Raw genomic sequence first — 17160 nt, forward strand, 5'->3', positions numbered from 1 at the left:
TTGAAAAGCCTTTGGAAAAATGGGTGTTCCTGAGGGTAGAAATCAACTCTGATTGGTTAACAATCAATGAGTGGGTGGATGAATTCATGAAGAGTTGGGCAAAAAGTCTTTAGCTCCTTCTGCTGAGAGGATGACTGGATCATGAGACTCAGCTACTTATTGCAATCTGGATAAAAGAATCCACCTCTACCCGGACCACTCTGGCTGGTTTTCCCCTTCATAAACTAGGTCACCGTAAATTCTAATGGAAGGTTCCATGGATGGGGGCTTATTTCCTAATGGCAAGAACTCCCCTAGACTGGATTCTATTTGTAGGTCTTCTGGTTGGGTGGGGTCTCACCCAATATGAAAGAGCAGGTACCCTTAGGATTTAGGTAATCTCATCTATCAGCCATGTCCTTCAGAGGCTGGCTGAATAACCTATGGAGGCTGGTTTCTGAATGAGAAAATAGGAAAGGAAAACATTAATCCTACTTTAAAAATTGGTTACAAATATAAGAGAGAACAATTCACTTTTTCCCATGCTTGGAATTCTCTCTCCTTCTTGTTTCTGCATCAACTTCTCTGGCTTCTTCTTTCTAGTCCCAGATAACATTCCATTTTCAGCCAGAAACATCTCCCAGTCCCCATTAATCCTAGGTTTTTTTTTTTCCTGTGTATTGATTTTCACAAATACACACACACACACACACACACACACACATATATATACATATACACATATATAATAGTGGGTTTGTATGTCATATGTATGTGAATATATGCATGTATGTATATATACATATATGTATGTATTTGTAAATTATATATATACATATAAATGTGTGTGTGTGTATATATATATATATATATATATATATACTGAATATAGTCATTTGCATATTATTTGCCCATTAACTGTGAGCTCCCAGACAACAGGCATTGTCTTTTGCCTTTCTCTGTATCTCCAAGGTTATGGCAGGAACTTATTGATGCTTGTTGACTGGCTATTTCCTAATGCAGGTTGGCATTTCTCTGCAATTTATAATCTTAGAGCAGGAATTCTCAGCCTGTAGTCCATGAACCCCAAGAGGTCCATGGATAGATTTCAGAGTGTTTGTGAATTTGTGTTTTTTCTAAATATATTTTGATAATTATATTTCAATAAAATTATTTTCCTTTGTAATCCTATGTATTTTATTTTATCTGTTTAAAATATTATTTTGAGAAGAAGTGCATAGACTTCTCCCAAAGAAAAACAGGTTCAGAATATCTAAGACTTAAAGAGTTACTTAGAACACTGAGAGGTTAAATGACTTGCCAGTGTCACACAGGAGGGACTTGTCCAACCAGAAGCGGTCACCCAGATGTTATTTAAAGCCTTTTACTTAAGGAGCATCACCGCCTTTCAAGGTAATTCATCCCATTCTCAGATATTGCAAAGAGTAAAGAAGCATTTTTTTTTCTTAAATCCAACCAAAAAGGACCTCTTTTTCTACTTCCATCCATTGCCACTAGTTCTACTTTGGGGCCAAGCAGAACATGTCAAATCTTCTTTCACTTGACAATCCTTTAGATAATTGATGACAGTTACCATGTCCCAAAGAGCCATCTCTTCTCTCAGCTCAACCTTTGCCAGTTCCTTCAATTGATCCTTATATAGCATGATCCCAAGGTTCTTTATCATCATGCTTACCCCTCTCTGGGTACTTTCCTTTTTGTTGTTTATTCATTAGAAAAAAGTTAAATTAAAATTAGTTTTTCTTTTAGGACCTTAGGGCATCTTTATAAATCATTTTAGAAAGTTTTAAATATTATATGTTCCCAACCAACATTGGACATCCCTAGATTAGAGGAACAAATGTCCATTTCCTTCCATTAAATTAACAACTGATTCACTACCAAGTGATTATTTAATGATTTTGTCTTCATGTTATTTTCTGACAAACAGGCTCTTAAGTGTGACATGCCCTAGCTCTCCATGGCCAACAAACAACACCATGAGAGGAATGTCAATTTTTAAAATTTTTTATTAAATATAAGTCATTCACAGTGTTCTAGGTTGAGTGATTATTTCAAGGGAACCTAGACATGAAGATTCATTTTACACATGTGCACACACACACACATCACGTCCCACACACACCCCACTACATGAAGGCCAGCCCATTTGCTAGTGAAATAAGTCCAGTAAGACAGTATTTCACAAACTCCAGAACATTGAGTCTGTCCTCCTCATAATTATCATTGTCTTTCTAGGCTGGGAGCAAATTTTTCATCTGGTATCATACTATCCTTCCTGTCTTCTCAGAAGAGGTCAGGAAAATTTCACAGTGCTTAATGCTAGCAAGGCAGCTGGTAGGGATGTAAATCATTATTTGTAGGCTGTGATGAAACTCAGTAACAACAGTATTTTTTAAACTGCAGTTCTCTGGGGCAGATTTATTAACAGAATAATCAGCCTACTCATGAATTGAAGGCCAGGTAGGGGAAAACATCAAAAGGAAGTCTTCTGCAGGTTTATACAGAAGTGGCAAAAGTTGATTTCTTTTTTTTTTTTAATTTTATCATTTGTATTTAATATTTTAGTTTTCAACACTGATTTCCACAAGATTTTGTTACAAATTTTCTCACCATTTCTACCCTCTCTCCACTCCAAGATGGCATATATTCTGATTGCCTCATTCCCCAGTCAGCCCTCCTTTCTGTCACCCCACTCCCCCTCCCCCATCCCCTTTCCCCTTACTTTCTTGTAGGGCAGGATAGATTTCTATGCCCCATTCCCTATATATTTTGTTTCCCAGCTGCATGCAAAAACAACTTTTTTTGAGCATCTGCTTTTAAAACTTTGAATTTCAACTTCTCTCCCCTCTTCCCTTCCCCCCCACCCTCCCTAGGAAGGCAAGCAATTCAACGTAGGTCACACATGTATCATTATGCAAAACACTTCCACAATACTCATGTTGTGAAGGGCTAACTATATTTCCTTCCATCTTATCCTGTCCCCCTTTATTCAGTTTTCTCCCTTGACCCTGTCCCTTTTCCATAGTGTTTGCTTTTAATTACCTCCTCCCCTATCTGCCCTCCATTCTGTCATCCCCCCTTTTTTATCCCCTTCCCCTTACTTTCCTTTGGAGTAAGATACTCAATTGAATGTGCATATTATTCCCACCTCAGGTTAAATCTGATGAGAGTTCTGCAGCTCTAGAATTTGTTCAGAGCCATTTTTACAGGTGTTTGGAGCAATTTGGGGGAGAGCTTAAGCAAGTCCCTGCTTTCCAGCTACCATCTTGGCTCCGCCCCCAATTTCCTTTCTTAATAGAAGGTGTTTTCTCTATTAAACTTCTGGGGATGAATTTTTCAATGCATATGGAATGGAAGAAATCATCTAACAATATTCCTTTTATCTTCATTTTGATGACAAGCATTAATTTGGGAAGCTTACTTTTAAAGTAAAAGCAGATAGGTTGTTCAGGGGATAGACCATTGGGCCTGGAGTCAGGAAAATATGCATTCAAATTTAGCCTCAGATGTTGTGTGATCCTTGGGAAGTCACTCAACCACAGTGTGCCTAAGTTTCCTCATTGTTAAAATGTGGGTGATAATAACACTTAACTCCCATGTTTATGGTAAGAATAAAATAGGATAATATTTGTAATGCACTTTGTAAACCTTATACCACTATATAGATGCTTGTTACTAATAAGAATTATTAATATTAACAACAACATTGCTAATATAGCATAGTATTATATGCTATATATGAGTAATAATAATAAAATATTACAAAAATACTATTTAATAAATATTGGTATTTTCTACAATGTATAAATGTAAAAGGTCAGGTCTTGTAGATCTAATATCTCCCTAATACCTAATCCTAATCCAAAATTCCATAACCAACCTCAAATGGCACCATGATTTTATTGATTGCTATGTCCCAGCCAATAAAGCACAGGTCTATTCATCTGTACCTCTCTCCCTTCTTTGTTAATCTTTTCCATATCTTACCAAATAAATGTTATTCATCATAATGAAGAGAAAATAATTTTTATTTCATTAGTGAATTTCTTCCATTTCATATTTTACTACATGCAGATGGTCTTCCTCACTTTCTTCTGATATTTCAAGGAAATTTACTAAATATGAAGGTCTACAATGAGCAATCTATTTCCATTGAAAAAGAGTTAGTAAATAATCCAAAATCTAAGACATATATGAATCATATTCACTCTGATGATAAGAGGACTGCATCCTTAATTCGGTGACTAGTATCCCATGAGTCCTTCACCTAAACTCTGCCCAATGTCTCAGTATGGCTCGATGGTGAGGCTGGAAGCATGGCGTATGGAAGGCTATGTCAGAACTCCATCCCCGGCAACTTCTTTCCAAGGACAGGTGTTCCAAGTCTAGATCTACTGACGAGCTATGTCTACTTCCTGATGAAGAGCTAAGAGATACTTTTCTGTAAGCTCATCATGAAAAAAAAATTTCAAAAGTAAAGCATTTTTTATGACCATGGAAAGCCATGAAACAGATAGAAGTTTAAAATAACCCTTGGTAATGTGTGGCTTACTTTCACTGCCACAGGCATAGTGGTTGAGAGGTAGAAAAAAGAGCAGGAGATACTAAGAATCTTTTACTTCTTAGAGTACCAACAAATGCTAAATTAACTTTTGATACTTCTACTCTAGTGTCTATTCTGTATCTAGCAAACTATGAGTTGAGATTGTACTGAGGAAAGTGAAACTGGTCCATACATCTCTTTATAGATGAAACCAGAGGATATAAGGAAGCTATAGCTAAGTGAAAGAATGGCTCATAGGATCTTTAGAGATTCAAATATAAGAGTTGGTGGAATCGGTTTTATCATGCATTCAAACACCATATGAAAGAGAAAATCAACAAACATTCATTAGGTACTGACTGTGTGCCTGGCACTGTGCTAAAGGTTACAGTGAATGGAAAAAAAAAAACGTTAACTATCCTCAAAGAGCTCACATTCTAATAGAGGAAATAATAAGTAGAGGTCTAGGTCCACACAAGATAGTATGATTCTGAGTAAATGGAAGGTAATCTCACTGGGGATGGTACTAGCAGCTGAGGTGACTGGCAAAGGCCTTTGTAGGAAGTGGGATTTGAGGTGAGTCCTGAAGGAAGCCAGAAAATCTAAGAGGCAGAGATAAAGAGAAAAATATTCTAGGCATAAGGATATTATATCCTAGGACACGTAACCATCTTGTACCCATTGTAGAGTATGAAGGAGGGGAATTATATGATGAGTTTGATGAGTCTCCGAATAAGTCAACATAAAACTTGATAATGATGTCAATAAAAAGAGAAGCACAAGGGAGGAAGCTAAATTTTGTTAGAAAATATAGTTTCAGGATCGAGAAATAAAAGAGGAGAGAGGCTTCTGGATCAATCAAAACCTGAATATGTATAGTATGAACATTCATAAAATTATTTTTCACTTAAAATTTATTTTTCCTCTCTCCTACCATTCATCATTGGGAAAAAAGAGAAAATGTTGTAAAAAATGAAGTCAAGCAAAATAAATCCATTTATTGGCCATGTCCTCAAAAATCTGCATTGCATTCTCTGCTGAGTCCATCACCTGCCAGCAGTTCTGGTACTAAATATAGTGCCCTCACAACTTGGTCTCTTCCTTCCTTTCCAGCCATCTTACACTTTATCCCTTTTGAACACAGGCACACCTTTTTTTTTTATTGGATTTCACTTTATTTTGCTTCACAGTTTTGTTTTGTTTTATAAACTGGAGGTTTGTGCCAAAGTTTGTGTTGAGCAACTCTATCACATTTTGTTAATTCTTGCAATATTTCAAACTTTTTAATTATTATTTCATCTATTATGGTGATCTGTGATCAATGATCTTTGATTTTACTATTGTCATTGTCTTGAAGGTGCCATGAGCCACGCCCATATAAGATGGGGAACTTATTCAGTAAATGTTGGGTGTGTTTTCACTGCTCCATTCAGCAGGTATTCCTGTCTCTCTCTCTTGGGGCCTCCCTATTCCCTGATACACAATAATTTTGAAATTAGGCCAATTAATAACCCTACAATGGCCTTTAAACTTTCAAGTGAAAGGAAGAGTCAATTGATGTGACAAACTTTACTGTTGTCTCATTTTAAGAAATTGCCATAGGTACCTCAATCTTCATCTACCACCACCCTGATCAGTCAGCAGCCACCAACATCAAAGCAAGACCCTCTGCTAGCAAAAAGATTACAACTTGCTGAAGGTTTGAATGATGGTTAGCATGTTTTAGCAATAACATATTTTAAATTAAGGTGTGTACATTTCTTTAGACAGAACACTAGTGCACACTTAATAGACTACAGTATAGTATAAACATAACTTTTATATGAACTAGAAAACTTAAAAAAATCATGCAACTTGCTTTATTGCAGTATTTGCTTTATTGAGGTGGTCTGGTACCATACTCTCAATAACTCTGAGGTATGCCTGTACTCTTCTATTGAGCTACACTTTCCTCCTTGCTGTTCATTTAACGCAACAATCAATCCACCTCCCTTTGCACTGTGACTGCCATCCCTGGATTGTCCCTTCATTATTTCTGCCGATTGGTTTCTCTGGATTCCTTCAAAATTTAACTGAAAGCCCACCTTCTGTAGATCTTTTATGACCCCTCAGCTGCTAATATGTCTTCCTTTCAAAATTACCTTCCTATAGTTTTGATGGATCAAGATATTTATATTTTGTCTTTGCCTTTAGAATGTATACTCTCAGAAACATATTTTTGGTTCTCTCCCCTCCCCTCCTGTCTCCTGCCCTCCTCTCCTCTCCTCTCCTCTCCTCTTCTCTCCTCTCCTCTCCTCTCCTCTTCTTTCGTCTCCTCTTCTCTCCTCGTATCCCTAACACTTAGTTTAGCACAGTACCTAATACAAAATTGGAATTTAAATGTTTGTTGAATTAATGACATCATTGTCTTCCATTTACTGGACATTGTGCAGGATGATGTAAGATTATGAAAGGTATCGCAACACAAAATAACTGAAAGTATGAATTCAGGCTACTCTGCCACGGGGTTGACCAAACATAATTTTGTTTGGTATATTGTAAAGGAATAAGCAATTGGTTTTTATTGCAGATGGTTTATTTTTCTTTTGGAAAAAAATGTTTTCTTTTGTTTTTATATCACCTAGACTGCCCAGTGAATCTTACCTCTCCTTGTCCCTTGTAAAAAGCTATTCTCATAATAAATAATAAAAAGATGGGGAAAAACAGTTCTACACAATTAAGGAACAGATAAAAAAATCTAACATTATATGCAATCTTCTACATCATTTGCCCCTTCATCTTTGGAAAGAAGTGAGAGAGTAGTTCCTCCTATATCTTCTTTGGGGTCAAACTTGACTATTATAATTTCACAACATTATATATACACACACACATACATACATACATACACACATGCATACATATGTATATATATAATACACACATATATACATACACACATATATCTTTATCTATGTCTATATATATCTCTCTATCTCTATCTATCTATCTATCTATCTATCTATCTATATCTTGTTCTTTCTGTTTGCATTGTTGTCATTGTGTATACTAACCCTAAATGTGCCTCCCGACTTCTTAGGGGCCATCTATCTCTTCACACATACACCCTTATTTTTTATATAAGGAAACTGAGGAACAATGTCTGTCACACAACTAGTAAATGTTTGCAGTGGGATTTGAACTCAGATCCTTTTGAATTTATTCACTGTTCTACCCATGATTCTATGCTGTTTCTCATATTCACTCTTACAACACAATATTCCATTGCCTTCATGTACCATGGCTCATGTAGGTGTTCTTCAATAGAAGGGCATCTACTTTGTTTTTGTTCTTTGTCATTATAATAAGTGCTTCTATAAGTAGTTTAATGGGTTTTTGTTTTGTTTTGTTTTTCCATTAATTTCCCTGTCTTACATGCCTACAAGTGAATTCAATGGGTATGGAATATGAGTCATGTTCAAATGGCTTTTTAAATGTTAGAACAACCAATGTTGCCTAATATACAGGCTAAGAATGGGATTTTTTTTTCAGAAAAAAGGTTTAAAATGAGTTTTTTTAAGTTAAAAAAAACCCAAAACTTTTGACTAGCTTCTGACTTATGCTGTACAAGCATATTCACACCCTATTTTATCATTAATACTATTGCTAGCAACAAGGAGGAGGGTAAATATTTAGACCAAGTCCTTTTTTTCATTATTAGATGGCATTTTCCTTTGTATCAATTCCATCTTGGCCAATATTTCACATAAATTCTCATATGTTTTGTTTTCATTTAGTTGCACTGATTTGCATTCATTCATATGAGGAAGTGCAAAGTTTCTGGAATATGCCTGTATTTTGTTAATGACTAGGGGAGGTAGCAATATACCTTTTCACATGAGTTTCTGGATAAAATGTTGCCTTTATAGACTCATAGACTGTCAGAATTTGAAGGGACATCTAGTCTTACTTCTACTTGAGCTGCAAACTTCACAACATCGTTGACAAGTAGTCTTCCATCCTATTTTTTGGAGGGGGGAAGGTAGGGCAATTAGGATTAAGTGACTTGCCCAAGGTCACACAGCTTTTGTGTCAAGTGTCTGAGGCTGGATTTGAACTCAGGTCCTCCTGACTCCCAGGCTGGTGACTCACTGTGCCACCTAGCTGTCCTTCTTCCATCCTTTCTTGAAAGCTTCCCTTAATGGCTTCCTCACTACTCAATGAAGCAACATATTCAGCTATAGAACCAATCAAATTGTTGGAAAATCTTCTATTACGTGAAAGTCTGGCCCTCTCAAACTCCCAGATATTTAGACTTCCATGCCATGGAGTCAAGAAAAATAAATTCAGGTAAAAACAATGTAATTTTTCTTCCACTTGAGAGCCCTGAAGTCTTCCCTTCTCCAAACTAAGCAACCCCTCTTCCTTTCACTGATCCTTGCATGGCACTGTACATCAAGTCTATCAGTCAGTTAATTCAAAAGCTTGTGTCAGGCTTTATGCTAAACTTTTTGAATACAAATGATGGCAAAACAGCCTCTGCCTATTGGGAGAGACAAATTGTAAATAACTAGATTACTCATCCAGACCATGTGGGAAGTAATCTTTAGAGAGGAAGGCTCTAATGAAAAGTTTTTAGCCACTGACCTCTGTGCTTCCAGTTATTAATTTCCTAGAATGTGGATCTCAGAACTGAACACAATATTCCAACTGTTGTCTGACTAGGTATGAGTTGAGGATTGAAGAAAATTTCTCATTCTAGAAAATCTGCGAATGAACTCTAGACTCACTTTAGCTTTTAAGGCCCCTCTGTCATGCTGTTGACTTCTATTGGGTTTCCAATGCATTTGTTGCTCTTAATGGTCACTCCACATCCACATGCTAGTATTTGGAAAAAGGCATTTAATTTGGCTTGAATCTAAGAAAAACATTTTAGAGATATGAACTGAAGCAGTAATTTATTGTTTGTGCTGTACTTGTGGCCTGAGAGAATTAAATGTTTCATAAAGCCGGTTCCATACATATGTGGCTAGTAGAGTTCTTCAATATTTATGAACAGGCATTTTTAAATAATAAATTCTAAAATACACAGTTATCATCAGAATAATTCATTATTTTCCTTCTTTGAAAAGGAAATGCTATTTATTTATTTATTTATTAAAATTTGAAAAAAATAAACTTCCCTATTATTCCTTTGACAAATTTGAGCTAAAGTTCCTTTCTATAAATAGGATCATTTGCTTTTGATGATAAGCTTCATCACAGCACCAAAACAATGGTTTGCATTTTTGCCAGATGCTTTAAGGGCCATAAAAAAATCCCCTGAAGTGCTTTTGACAGACAAGGAGAACTGCCATGAAATGACCGAGAGTGAAATTGAACTCAGCACACATTCTATTCCATGGATAAACGCAGGTACCATTCTATGCACTAATGGAAATGATAAAAAAGATAACATTTCATGCGAATATTAATATGGAAGCAATATTTTAATTTCTCCCTCAATTCAATTCAGCAGGCATTCATTAAACATCTATTATGTGCCAAGCATAGTATTAGTAGCAGGAACACAATGATAGAAATATAATACTTTCTGTTCTAAAGGAGTTTACATTCCATTGCTCATTAGGGGCAATCAGGGGGTGGAGTGGGGAGGTATTACTAGCCTCATTTCATGGAGAAGGAAATCAAGGACAAGAGAGGGTAAATGCCTTGCATGTAATCACCTAATCTATTAAGCCCACCACCCACTTATTATTATCATTATTATGATTACTTGTGAGAACCAAACAGAGTGAAAATGAGACCTCAAGCATTCTATCTCTTGTATGTAGTAGTAGAATGTAAAATCACTGAGGACAGGCATTGTTTCATTTTTCTTCTTGCATCCCTATCCAGAAATACAGCTAACAAACTTGGTTGGTATTTAATAAATGCTTGTTCGACCGAATCTTTAGAATTTAAAACAACTTTGTTTCTTCCGCTGACCAAACTTTCCCAAGCCCATTAAATCAGTTCTTAACCATTTCATTCTTTTTGTTAGCTTAGCTGTCAGTCACAGTCTTCCAAAGACAACTTTCCACTTTTTTTTCCTTTCTGAATGTATGATCAAATCAGAGTTCCCCACTCTGGTACTCAATGAGACAGCTGTTTGGAATGTACTCAAACACCACTGGTTTCCTTGGCAACAAGGACCAGGTGAAAACACTCCAATTAGCTGTCTCACCCACTCAAGTTCCCTCATTTTATCAATGCACAGAAGCACCTTAGAGAATTTAATGTTGAATGACTGGGCATTCTGGAATGTATAGGTGGTCAAAAATGCTTTGGGCAGGTGAGTACCTAAGGCTTTCTCCTATCCAATCAGGGCAATGCTCAGTAGGGAAGAGTCTTGATACTTTGCAAAGTCAAATTTGGAGATATCTGTTTTACAGGAAGTATTCAGATCCTCTCCTCACTTGGCAGAAACCATGGGCTGCATCCTTTTTGAACCTTGTAACATTTGTGTTTGTTTAAAGTCTTTGCTTTCTTTCATTGTTGGTTCTTAATAAATGCTTATTAGTTGATGGGAGGCGGAGTTTTGTCTTGAGTCCATGCATTTAGTGTCCTGAGCCAAACAAAGACATATCCAAAATGAATCACCAATCATTGGTCTTGGAAAGATCACTCTTAATTGGGTGTTATTTGCCATGAGGAATAGTTGAAAATGGGTGAGAGTTTCCAGTTTTCATCACTCTTAGGTCATCTAATTACATGCTGGCTTCCCAAGTTGAAACAGGTTATTAAGTTGGCTGCATGGGTTGTGTTATTGTAGGATGCAAAATGTGAAAAGGGTAATTAACTTATCAGATTCGTGGCTGTTTCCCCTTGCTCAACACAAGTCCATGGGCTGAAAATGTGAAAGCTTTTACCAGTGGAGGAAAGTTACTTATAACTGTGATTCTCTAAGTGTTTGAATTTCTTTTACTGAATGGGGTGGGGTGGAAACAAAAAGGAAAAAAAAAGATATTGCTTTGTTTATGAGAATGCAATTTCAAATTGACTTGCCTGCCAGATAAGTTTCCTTTTTTATAAGCTTTAAAGAGGCACCCAATATTGAATAGAAACAACCAAAGCCTGTATGCCTAGGAATCAGTTTCATACAGTTGCAGTTAATGGATTAGATGCCCTTCAGCTCTAGTCAATTTTAGATGATGGGGATGAAATATTAGTTATTTCTTTTGCACTGTTCCCTCAGCGCTACCCCAGTTCAACACATCTCATTCATAAGCAATGGAATGCCTTAGCAATTTAACAGAACAATTGGTCTGTTAAGGTAAAGCTTTAATTCAAAAATAAAGTGATGAGAAGCATCAAAATATGGATTCTGTAATAATGAAGACTCAGCAAAGCCTTCCTCCTTATCCATGGAATTTCATGTATTTTTTTACCCTATAAATGGGTTCACAAACATGTTTATTAAATATTTTAATTCTTCTGAAGGGAAACTGGTGAATTCGCTTAGGGTTACAGCTGTAAATTACTTATGACCACAAAAAATTATAATTTCAAATTTAGTTTTGCAGTAATTTGTGGATCTAAAAGCCTGGATACTTCAAGTTTAAAAAATGTATTCGTGAAGGAAAATTCTCTAATGTGTTGGGTGAATAGGAAATGAAGCCTGTTTTTTTTTTTATAAGACAAATATTAGTAGAAAAAAAGAGAAACATACCAGATATCCTGTACCTGCTACAAGCTTGCGGAAAAATGGGGTGAAAGGAGGAATCTGTTTTTTAATATTTTGGCATTATTTTCAATATTTCTTGGAGTATAATATGTAGTAAGTTTGTTTTTAAAGCTAGTTGAGGTTTCCTGAATACAGTATCATGTTTCATCAGTTTCATTTCCTCCCCCAGAATCTCCCAAAGAATACCAATGAATACCAACTTACACTAAGAGAGGTAATTCTTATATTTTGTGAGATTCTAATATTTAACTAATATGATTCATATGTGGCCTATGCCTATATTATATGATGAGTTTATGTGATATTTATTTATATATAAAATTCTTACATTTTAACTAATATAAACTGTTTTTATTGAAATTAGCTCCACCTTAAACTTCTTTGTTGAAGGGTAACTTCTAGGTATAACCTATTTTTAATCGATATATTCCATCATAATATTTCTTTAAAAAAGTGCTTTTATATCCACCTTCAATTGCTTGCTCTCTGGTTTTTGTCTTCATGTACTGTTGTTTTTCACATGGGTCAAGTTGTATAATGTCATAAGCAGCCACTACATTTTCTATTTGGAATTTACATGACAATCAAACAAATTGGTAAATGATATCAGAAATGCTGTTAGTATCTAGTAGTTCCATTTTTTTAAAAGGTCCTCAAGACATCACATACAGAGTCAAATCAAAACTGTACTGTGATTGTGGAATATTGTGATAACCCTATAGTGAGTGTCCTGCTGGTCCTACTAGATAGATAATACTAATGCCTTGAAAGACAAGGACAAATGAGCTAGTTCTGAAAAGATATACACAGTTAATTATTCGTAGAGTTTGAGTTTCAATTTGCTTGAGCTAGAATTATCTCCTCAAAGCTGCAGTTTAATATTCAAGATTTTAAAAACCAAGTTATACTACTGCCCCGTTAGCTCCAGTGACATTGTAGAAGGCTCCCTTGTATTTCACAGGAGTGTAGAGAGCTGGTCCTTGCCTTTGCAACTGCTCTTCATTCTGCTTTATATTTTCATTTGATATTTCAAGGTCAGTGAGTGACCTTTTCTTATTCACTGACTTATTCTGTCTTTTAGCTGAAAATGTTAAATTCTTCTTTATCCTATTCTTATAATCATGATGTAATTACTGCAGCTATCTGATTAGATATTAGTTTTTCAGAACATGGAGCCCTAAAATATGTTCTAGTAGAGCAGAAGATGCTTTTTTCTGTCTTTTATTTTTCATTTGAAATGTGCATAGACATATCTAGACACATAGAAATAAGTGTGCATATTTCTATATGCACACATACATACACACATTTTTATGCAATGGTTACCAGTTTTCCAGGAAGACCTTGATGTGAAACCTGGTTCATAAAGCACAGGAAATAATCCTTGGGATTATGGGCCATGCCACGTTCCACTTTGGAATTCCTCCCCAAAGTAGAGGCTGTTTAAGCCAGGGAAGATGCTTTTAGAAACTCGCAGCAGGAGCCACACTTGGGCTGAGGCTTTCTTCCGCAGCAGGATCAGATGTGACTGAAAGATTTAGTCTGTCTAATTCACTGTGGCTTGTTCAGATGCTCCTGAGAGGAGTGAGATGATGCTTCTTAATCTCTCCCTCTCCTGGAACTCTACAGTGAGTCCATCCGAATCCTTATCACACACAATTCTACGAGAATCACTGAAGTATGACCTATGACTTTCTAAACGAGGTTAACTAGAAAATTAAGGCAACTATTTCAGTGACACAAGTAAACTATTGGTATAGGGTAGAACTGTAACTAGAGACTTTCCCCTTGGGATAAAACTAGTAGAGGGGGCAGGGAGAAGCAGGCTACAGGACAGAGGACATTCTGGCTATGGGGGTGATTCAGTTTCATGGAAGGATTCTTGAGAGACAGTGGTGCTGTGTGGAAGTGTACATTGTGTAGGGTCAAGTAATGAGGCATTGGCAAGGAAGTCACTATAGAGAAGAGAACTCTCTCCCAAAGGCCCTGCTGTTGAAACTCTAAAATAGAACCCTATTTGACCCTGCTAGTGTCATCACTGGTATGGAGGTACATACTCTACTGACGTCCCAACCCAGTCCCTCTGGAGAAATGGCCCCTGATTTTCAGTAATCAAAAAGTGCAGTATGAATTGTAGTATGTTCTATGAAATTGGGAAATTGGTGAAAAAATATTAAGTGTTTACCATGTGCCAGACATCATGCTAAGTGCTGGGAAAACAAAGATAATTGCATAGTGTCTGTCCTCAAGGAGCTCCCATTCTAATAAGGAAGATAACAGACAAAGAAATGTGTACATATGAGATATATCCACATAAACAGAGAGAAGAAGGGTAGGGGATGGTTCTTGCATAAAGTGGAAAGGTCTGTGATCAAGCCTAGTGAGGCCCTTTCCTATAAATATTAGCATGGTTGCAGCAACAGAGATTCAATGCCAGAAGGTTAGATCCCACATGATAATTTTAAAGTTCACAAAAATGTATATAATTAGACTCCTAAGGTGTAAAGGGGAAGGCAGCCTGTGTCAGTTGATATAGGGAGTGCTGTGACTGTGGAAATCATAGCTCCCTATTATTGAAATGTCCAAATAAAGTATCGGAAAGCCAGAAGTTCACATGACCTGGGTTGTTTGCCATGTTAACCAGATTCAATGGATCATCATTTAGCATTCTCTTTAATATTGTCCATGTATTCTCTACCACACTGATTCCCCGACTGAGTGCACATTGACTTTTTTGGGTTCCATTGAACAACTTTTTTCGGGACAGATTTCAATTGTTGTTCTCCAGGTTAGCTTTTGAGTTCACAGCTCAGGAAGATGATTACTCAGTAACTGGCATCATTTTGGAGATAGATTTGCTTGATCTATTTTCCACAGTTTACTCCCTGTTTTTTCCTCCTTGTTCACTTATAAACTGGAAGGCAATGTTATTGGGTGTAAACATCCAGCTAGTTAAATTTTCCTGGAGCTTGATCCCTACGTCCACTAGAGACAAATCCAAACCTGGTTCTTAAGATGATTTTGAAAGAAAAAAGTGTGGCTGTCATTCAGCAAGTGGAGATTTGAAATTTTAAAAGATGGCAGGATACCTAAAACGTGATTATGTCAGCTGGAGGCCTAGGAAGGTACTTTTAGACATGTCTGATTCTTCATGACCCCATTTGGGGTTTTCTTGGCAAATGGTGGTTTCTCATTGTGTAGAAAAGGAAACTGAAGCAAACAGAGTTAAGTGACTTACCCAGGGTCACAAAGCTAGTGAGTGTCTAAGTCTGGATTTGAATTCAGGTCTTCCCGACTCCTGGTCTGGCCCTCTATCCACTGTACCTCCTAGCTGCCCTATGAAGATATTAATGCATATCTTATTTATCTGTCATTTCACATATAAATCTGTTAGGTCTTTCTTATTTTGCTAATTTAAATGGGTAAATTACATTCTGAGCTTAGGAATTTCCCACATTGATTAAATTACTAATCAGTATCCATCCTCACCCTTTCTTCCCAATCTTAGAATGCTAAAAAATTCATGTTTCCCCATTGGAGACAGGGAAAGAATGGAGGGTGGGGTGATTTAATTTTTAAAGATGAAAATGCAGCTGGCAAGACACTGTTGCCTATAAAATAATTTAATTGAAGATATTCAGTTACCCTTCAAAAGCTTAACTAATTTAAAAACAAACTCAAAAAAATCTTTGAGTAACTAAGTCATTTTGACTGTTATAAATGCCCAAATTAACTACAGAGGGCCTATGAAGGAAGATGCTATCTATATCCAGAGAAAAAACTGCTAAATAGAAGTATGTATAGTATGGTTTTACATATACATATACATACATATTTGTGTCATGGTAGCCACCTCTAGCGTGGGAAGGTAGGAAGAAAAAAAAGAGGGGAAGAAACAAAATTACATGATAACTTTATTATATATTTAAAAGCAATAACAAGTTGTACATAATGGATTTGCAATTTCATGTGCAATCTTTGTTTTCCCCTCCTATGTTATGGAAATGCATTCTTTAAGTTCAGAACAAAATAAATAAAATTTTTAAAAAAGCTTCACTAGTGGAGCGTGGTGACTCATGCTTTTATCACTCTTACTACCAGAGAGAACAAGGTTGGTGGATTGCTTGAGCTCGGGAGCTCTGAGCTTTAGTAGGGCTAAGTGTAATCAGGTGACTGAACTAAATCTGTCAAAAATATGGTGAGCTCCTAGCAGCTGGAAGGGGGGTGGGGCGTGGCACCAGGCTGCTCAAGGAAGGGTAAACCGCCCCAAGGATGGAAATGGAGCAGCTCAAAATATCTGTGATGATCAGTAGTGGGAGCAGGCCTGCGAGTGGCTACTCTACTTTCAATCTTGGTAAGATAGGGACACCCATTCTCAAAAAAAAAGAAAAGAAAAAAAGATAAGAATAACAGTAAAGGAAACGGTTATTACTTGGTGGGAGTGACAAAACAAACATTTTATATCAAATGGAAATACTCTATATTGCATGATCATGCTAATACAACATTGTCTCTTTAACTATAGCATCACTTAACTTCTTGTTTTTTGGTTTACGGTATGTCCCAGTGTTATGTGTCCTTGAAAATGTGTAAATGATGCATGACTGTGCTATCTGTTTAAGTTGTTTCTAATAACTTCACTGTCCAGTGTTCTTTCAATAAGGGTACCTGGTATTTGTATTTTAAAAACCACATGTTTTGGCCAGTCAGAATGATGCACCTTAAGTAATAGATCATTTATTTTAAAGTTAATAAACACGTTCTCCCAGTAGCTAGATGGAAGATTGATTTCTGAATGTGAGCACTGAGATTACTTAAAACAGTCACTGAGTGAAGCTGGGTCACCATTCTTAACATTCACTGCTTTTCCCTGTTGTAGCTCAGTTCGATTCAATGTGCAACTTTACTC

The 17160-nt window shown here is 36.4% G+C and overlaps 1 protein-coding gene across 1 annotated transcript in view; it reads left to right on the forward strand.

Moving 5' to 3' along the window:
• Positions 1 to 17160, forward strand: part of ZNF385D (zinc finger protein 385D) — a 284531-nt gene that overhangs the window by 167745 nt on the left and 99626 nt on the right. The window contains exon 6 of the mRNA XM_036760487.1: positions 12421 to 12465. Coding sequence (XP_036616382.1) covers positions 12421 to 12465 — 45 coding nt within the window. The remainder of the gene's footprint in view (positions 1 to 12420; positions 12466 to 17160) is intronic.

The sequence above is a fragment of the Trichosurus vulpecula genome, chromosome 5 (genome assembly GCF_011100635.1).
Source record: "Trichosurus vulpecula isolate mTriVul1 chromosome 5, mTriVul1.pri, whole genome shotgun sequence".
Lineage (NCBI taxonomy): Eukaryota > Metazoa > Chordata > Mammalia > Diprotodontia > Phalangeridae > Trichosurus > Trichosurus vulpecula.